General features: G+C 46.2%; 1 protein-coding gene across 1 annotated transcript in view; it reads left to right on the plus strand.

Moving 5' to 3' along the window:
• LOC143784600 (lactase/phlorizin hydrolase-like) overlaps nucleotides 1-4,972 on the plus strand; it is a 34,235-nt gene extending 29,263 nt beyond the window's left edge. Inside the window, exon 17 of the mRNA XM_077273039.1 lies at nucleotides 4,577-4,972. Within this exon, the coding sequence (XP_077129154.1) occupies nucleotides 4,577-4,815 (239 nt within the window). The 3' untranslated portion in view covers nucleotides 4,816-4,972. The remainder of the gene's footprint in view (nucleotides 1-4,576) is intronic.
• Nucleotides 4,973-7,893: the final 2,921 nt, after the last annotated feature.

Here is a 7,893-nt window from a genome sequence, read left to right on the forward strand (position 1 = left end):
TCCGCTCTGGCCAATGTCACAAGCTTATAAAGGTGACATGGAGACTGCAACGTCTCTTCATTTCTCGTCTTCATTTCTAATAGGCGTTACAATGCTTTAAATATCTATGTGCCCGGAAAACACCTTTAAAATGGCTATCTTGGATTAGAAAAACATACCATAATTGCAGTCATCCAAAGATGGAGTCAGACGATCAATCCCCAGAGGCACAGGGAAGGTTAAAGGTGGCGCAGAATAGAGTATGTCAGATGGCAATGAAAACAGCGGAATGTAGAAGAATGTTTCAAACTGTCAAATACTTTGAAGAGGGGGACAGGGCGGGCCATCTCCTTTCCAGAATAGTGACGGCGCAGAGAGATTCCACACATATAGGTTCTTTGAAGGGAAGGGATGGAGCACACTGGTTGCAAAGCAATTTTGGAGGTGATGACGGAGTATTACTCGGATCTTTATAAATCACGGGTACAGCCAACGATGGAGGAGGTGGATGGTTTCTTGACAGGGGTACAGCTTCCCAGACTCTCAGTGGCCGATCGGAGACTTCTCAAGGAGCCGTTTAGTTTGGAGGAGCTTGACGCCGATCTCTATGCCCAATGATAAAGCCCCGGGGGTAGATGGGATCCCGGGGGAGGTGTATAAAAAATATAAAGAGATACTGCTTCCTGCCTTATTGGAGGTGTATGCTGCTGGTCTGGTGGAGGGGGAGCTGCCGAGGTCCATGCGGGAGGCAATAATTGTTGTACTGCCAAAACAGGGTAAGGATCCGAGGGATCCAGCTTCTTATCGCCCAATCTTGTTATTAACGATAGATATCAAAATCTTGGCCAAGATGTAGGCTAACCGTCTTAACAAGGTGATAACAACACTAATACACCGGGACCAGTCCGGATTTATGCCCAATAGTTCTACAGCGTGTAATCTTCGACGACTGTTTCTCAATATGCAGGTAAAGGTGGATAATATGGGTCGGAGGGTTGTTGTGTCTTTAGACGCCACTAAGGCTATTTTCACACTAGCGTCGTTTGGCCTCCGTCGCAATGCGTCGTTTTGGAGAAAAAATGCATCCTGCAAAAGTGCTTGCAGGATGCGTTTTTTCTCCATTGACTTGCATTACCGACGCATTGTGACGGATTGCCACACGTCGCATCCGTCGTGCTTTGGCAGACCGTCGGCACAAAAAAAGCTACATGTAACTTTTTTTGTGCCGACGGTCCGCCATTTCCGACCGCGCATGCGTGGCCGGAACGCCGCCCCCTCCTCCCCGGACCTTACAATGGGGCAGCGGATGCGTTGAAAAATGCATCCGCTGCCCCCGTTGTGCGGTGCTTGCACAGTATGCGTCGGTACGTCGCAATGCGACGGCCCCGTACCGACGCTAGTGTGAAAGTAGCCTAAGGCGTTTGATAGTGTGGAGTGGCGGTATTTGTGGGCGGTCATGAAGGCTATGGGTTTTGGTGAGAGGTTCATACGTTGGGTGCAGCTGATGTATGCGTCTCCAAGAGCCAGGATACGGGTGAATGGAGTCTTGTCGGGGGATTTCCCTTTATATAGGGGAACGCGGCAGGGGTGCCCTTTGTCTCCTCTGCTGTTTGCAATTGCTGTTGAGCCGTTGGCGGCGGCAATACGGAGGGACAGGGACGTAAAGGGGTTTCGGTATGGAAACTATGAAGAAAAAATAGCCCTGTACGCTGACGACGTGTTATTGTTCTTGGAAGATGCACAGGCGTCTCTGGGGGCCGCTATGAACAGTATTTCTAAACTTGGGGCTCTTTCCGGATTATCTATTAATTGGGAGAAGTCTGTGTTGTTGCCCATGGACGCGGCGGCTCCTCTGACTCTTGACCCTGGGGTTCCCTTAAGAGTAGTACATGAGTTTAAGTATCTGGGCATTGTGGTTTCGGACAAAATAGAGGACTATGTGCGGCTCAACCTGCTTGGGAAGTTCCAGCAGAAGATTGGGGCCTGGAAGAAGCTATTTCTGTCGGTCGCAGGCAGAGCCAATTTGATCAAAATGATACCTATGCCTCAGCTCCTCTACATATTTGCATACTGCTCCAGTGTGGCTGCCTCAGAGTAAATTTTATAGGATCAATACTCTATTTAGGGATTTAATTTGGAGGGGTGGACGGGCGCACATCAAATTGGAACATCTGCAAAGGGCAAAGGATGAGGGTGGTCTGGCGGTCCCCAATCCATGGATTTACTATATAGCATCTCAATGCCAGCACATGGTAGGTTGGGGAGAGCCAGAACAGAGCTCTTCAGCGGAGATAATCATTGAACGCGCGGTAGGGAAGGGCCCATTGTTGGCCAGTCTTGAAGCAGGTAGATTCAGAATTAACCCCCCAAAATTCCCAATAATAGCTATGATGGGGAAAGTATGGCAGAAAATTAAGCAATGGAGGGGAGTAACGGAATTTACGAGATATACGCCAATTTGGCTTGAACTTAGGTTGGCAGAGCTCACGAGATTGCGGGGGTTCGGTCAGTGGAGGCGCATTGGCATTTGGTTCGTGTCTCAGTTGCTTGATGGAGATGTTATTAAAACATTCGAGACACTTAGGAATGAGTTTCCTTTAACCCAGAAGTCATTCTTTCAGTACCTGCAGTTGAGACATGCCCTAAACTGTCAAAATGAGGTGCCGTGCGTGAATCTGCAGTCAGATAGCTTGTTGAATCTTATTGGGCCTCGGAGTACGAGGGGGTTCATTACCTTGATGTACAGGGGTCTGATGGATACCTTTTTATTGAAGCATCCGTTAAGGATTAAGGAGAAATGGGTGGCGGATGTGGGCCCCTTGTCAGAGTCCCAACTCCAATATATCCCCAGGGCTTCCCTGAGCGAGGCTAAGAGGGTGTCACAGTTATACCTGGTGTATAGGGTGTACAGGACCCCGGCATGGATGAGGAAGGCAGGACTGAGAGGTGACTCAGAATGCCCCAGGTGTGGTGAGGAAGGCGCTGATCTGCTTCATATGATGTGGTCGTGTGCTCGCCTACAACCCTTTTGGGTGAAGGTGCTTAACTTGATCCAGGAGGTGACAGGAGTAGATGTGGTGCGCAATCCGCTGACTTGTCTTTTGGGCTGTATGGATGATATTGCTACGGATGAATGTGGAAGGCTGACTATCGCAAGATTGTTGTATGCTGCGAGAAAGCTTATCGCAATGCACTGGTTGGATGAAAAACCGCCAGGGAAAAAGGAATTTATCAACAAGATAAATTTTATTGTCCTTATGGAAAGAAATATATACAGTAAGAGAGGTCAGAATACAAAATTTGAGAATGTGTGGGGTGCATGGATGGATTACCCAGATGTGGCGTCTGCTGAGTTACTGCAAAGTAGAATGGGGGTCATGTAGTTGATTCTGGGGGGACTCCTACATGTACAGGCGTGGTTTTGTAAAGCTTGTTATCTTTTCTCAAGAGGTGATGCTGTCAGATGGTGGTATTGGATAATGGGCAAGAGATTGGGGGGAGGGAGAGGGGGGGTTGGTTAGGGGGTAAGGGTGTTGTTTAGTAAAATGAAAATATATTATCAGGTCATGTATCTAATGTACGGTATTTGTCTGGAAATTGTATCGGACTGTGTTAATGGCGTATCATATGCTTTAATAAAAAAATACATGATTTAAAAAAAAAAAAAGATGGAGTCAGACACGGCCATAGGGCGGCTATGGTATTGCTGCTTGACCTCCTGGATGTCAGTGAGCCATAATACCAAACCATACACTTGGATAGGTGTGCTATTTGGGAAGAAAGCCATGTTTTTCGATTTCTGAAAAATCTTCTTAAAAATGCTGCTATTAACTCGTCTTTAGGTGCACACACTGCGCCCCGTTCCCTTCTTGATGGCGATGGTGCGTTTCTGAATATTTGACACTTCATACCAGCGTTATGGCTTTAATCTCGGAGGCAGCTTTGCTTCCGCAGCATCAGAGAAACACAGGAAAGCTGAAGCTGGCCGGATCCAGGGATCCTGCCAGCTTCAGAGGAACACTTACAAGCTCTATTGCAGAGATTGCAAGCGCAGCACTCCTTCCCAAGGAGACCTTCCACCTCTAAGACGGTGGCTGGTAACCTAGGCAAGAAGGAATAAACTATACAGCATTAAAACCACTTGTTTTAGGAACCTTTTGAGTTTTCTGCAAATAAAACAATCGTCATATAACATTATGTTCTAAAACTGTCCAATATAATAGAAAAAAAATTGACCCAGTCGACGCGCTTTGACTGCACTAGGCAGTCTTACTCATGAGCATTGCCCTGGGCGTTCAGATTTATCACACAACATATCTCCTATTATGAATTAAAGCCATATGGCAGATGTGAAGAGACTTTTTACAGCTGAGGATTTGCTACAGTTGTATCTAAATCTATCCTTAGCAGCACAAACTTTAACCTTGCTTGTCCTGATCATTTTGCTACAATGTATCATCCTGCAGTCCATTTTGCTTCCAGAAAATTGTCTATACTGGATACAACTGTGACAAAAGCCCCGCTGTGCGAAGGAATGCCTTTTCTTCTAATCTTACCCATCTCTTTATTATATATGCCTACATCTCTATTCATACAGGAACCACTGCGCCAGAAACCTCCAGCACAAGAACAACCTCAAGGGTGAAAACAACCCCGGCCACCGACCCAGAATCTGAGAATGTTTCCTTCCTCGGCCTTCAGATCTCGACATCAGACGCGATGGTCGCTTTATACGTGGAGTTCGCTCTTCTCATCGCTGCTGTTTTGGGAATCATTTTATTCAGCGTTATGTACAGTAAAATGCGCAAGAAATTAAAACTCTCCCAATTGTTTTAGATTTAGACTGAATAATTGTTTTGTACTGCCAAATGGATGTGTGTAATTATTTTCCATAGGAAATGTAAACGTATAGTTCAGAATACATAAAAGTATCAAACATACAGCTGTTCCTCTATATATGACTTATCCTTATAAAAATAAATAATAGCCAAGAGTTGCTACACTTTTGTTAATTTCTCTATAAGTACCCATACATGATCACACTACTGAGCTTACCTGCTTGAAAACGAGTGCAGAGGCTGCTGAAAGCACCTGACTTATCCAGCAAGATTCCTCTACAGACGCACAAAACTGTGGTTTTGCTTGAAGGACATATTGCACATCATTTCCATCGGCTCCCCCAGCTTATGGCAGCAGGGAGAAAGTAAATGACTGCAGTTAAAATCTCCTCTTAATCTGCCCTATATTGAAATATGAAATACAGTAGCTCATATAAATCATAGCAATAGAAAAGAGATTTCTATTTAAGAGCACTAGGGACTGTGCTTTAAAGGGATTGTCCAGTCCTATAATGCGAATGCTTTAGGCTATGTGCACACGTTAAAAAAGAGGTGCAGAATTTTCTGCACAAAATCCGCATCTCCTGGCAGAATCCGCAGCTGCGGATTTGCCACGGTTTTTATGTGGTTTTAGTGCGGAATTGATGCGGATTTTCTGCAGTTTTTACCACTGCGGATTTTTCTGCACCATGTGCACAGCTTTTTTTTTTTTCACATTGATTTACATTGTACCGTAAATCACAGTGCAGGTCTGCAGCGGAAAAAACGCTGCAGATCTGCACTAAATCTGCATTGTGTGCACACAGCCTTAGGGTCCCCGCTGTGCCCAGCGATTACGTCCCACCCCAGCTGTGTGCCCCATCACGTCAGGAGAAAATTAAATTGCTGACAAATAACTTTTTTGGCCTAGAACTGCCTTTAACTGCAACCAGACGATGACACAATTGCGACATCTATACAAACGTATATTTTAAGAGTTGAATCTGAAAGTGTGACTATCAGGCATGGTAACAGACCAAAACAAATGCCAGTGTATTGCATAATACTATGACTAAGCGCTATCTTAATACACTATAACAATGAGTCTAGGACATTATTAAGTGTAGCAGCTATTTCCAGACGGTAATAATTAAGAAATTATAGCGGCAGTGAATGAACAATATTTTATTACCTTTTTAAGATGTTAAAAAAAAAAAAAAAATGCAGCTATCCATATTAAGCCTTTCCATGACACTCTTAAGTTTTCAATATAGTCACAAGGGCGATTTTTAAGTCCTATACAGAAGTTAATGGAGAAAGTGATTTTTCTGGTTGCATTTACCGTATATACTCGAGTATAAGCCGACCCGAGTATAAGCCGACCCCCCTAATTTTGCCACAAAAAACTGGGAAAACTTATTGACTCGAGTATAAGCCTAGGGTGGAAAATGCAGCAGCTACCGGTGAATTTCAAAAATAAAAATAGATGCTCCATACCGTTCATTATTGCCCCATAGCTGTGCCATATAGTGCTCTGCACCATTATTGCCCCATAGCTGTGCCATATAGTGCTCTGCACCATTATTGTCCCATAGCTGTGCCATATAGTGCTCTGCACCATTATTGCCCCATAGCTGTGCCATATAGTGCTCTGCACCGTCCATTATTGCCCCATAGCTGTGCCATATAGTGCTCTGCACCATTATTGCCCCATAGCTGTGCCATATAGTGCTCTGCACCATTATTGCCCCATAGCTGTGCCATATAGTGCTCTGCACCATTATTGCCCCATAGCTGTGCCATATAGTGCTCTGCACCATTATTGCCCCATAGCTGTGCCATATAGTGCTCTGCACCGTTGCCCCATAGCTGTGCCATATAGTGCTCTGCACCATTATTGTCCCATAGCTGTGCCATATAGTGCTCTGCACCATTATTGCCCCATAGCTGTGCCATATAGTGCTCTGCACCATTATTGCCCCATAGCTGTGCCATATAGTGCTCTGCACCGTTGCCCCATAGCTGTGCCATATAGTGCTCTGCACCGTTTATTATTGCCCCATAGCTGTGCCATATAGTGCTCTGCACCGTCCATTATTGCCCCATAGCTGTGCCATACAGTGCTCTGCACCATTGCCCCATAGCTGTGCCATATAGTGCTCTGCACCGTCCATTATTGCCCCATAGCTGTGCCATATAGTGCTCTGCACCGTTGCCCCATAGCTGTGCCATACAGTGCTCTGCACCGTTTATTATTGCCCCATAGCTGTGCCATATAGTGCTCTGCACCGTACATTATTGCCCCATAGCTGTTGCTGCTGCTGCAATAAAAATAATAAAACACATACTCACCTGTCTTGCCTGCAGCTCCTCGGCGCCATCTTCCCGGCGTCTCTCCGCACTGACTGATCAGGCAGAGGGCGGCGCGCACACTATATGCGTCATCGCGCCCTCTGACCTGCAGTCAGAGCGGAGAGACGCCGGGAAGATGGAGACAGCGCCCGGCGTGTGGAACGAGGGAAGGTAAATATGTAATACTTACCTGCTCCCGGCGTCCCGCTCCTTCCCCTGCCTGTCTTCGGTGCCGCAGCCTCTTTCTCTGTCAGCGGTCACCGGCACCGCTTCATTAGAGAAATGAATAGGCGGCTCCGCCCCTATGGGAGGTGGAGCAGCCTATTCATTTCTCTAATGAGCGGTCCCACGTGACCGCTCAGGGGAAGAGGCTGCGGCACCCGGAGACCGTGGGACGGGCAGGGGGAGCGACAGGATCGCCGGGACTAGGTAAGTATGCCTCAGCGCCCTCTCCCCCTCACCCGCCGACCGTGACTCGAGTATAAGCCGAGGGGGCACTTTCAGCCCAAAAATTTGGGCTGAAAATCTCGGCTTATACTCGAGTATATACGGTAACTTCAGATTATGCTGAACTTTATAGGGGAGGATGGAGGGGAAAGCCTCAAACCAAAATGCGGTTTACGCAGTGTGTTTTAGATGTTACTGTAAACTGTTGTTTTGGGGAAAAAAAAAAAAAAGTAGAGAAAAAAATCACTGTGAAATGTAATGCAAAATATGGAGCCTTAAAGTATACCTGTCTCATGTC

This window comes from Ranitomeya variabilis, chromosome 7 (genome assembly GCF_051348905.1).
Source record: "Ranitomeya variabilis isolate aRanVar5 chromosome 7, aRanVar5.hap1, whole genome shotgun sequence".
In the NCBI taxonomy this organism is placed as follows: Eukaryota; Metazoa; Chordata; class Amphibia; order Anura; family Dendrobatidae; genus Ranitomeya; species Ranitomeya variabilis.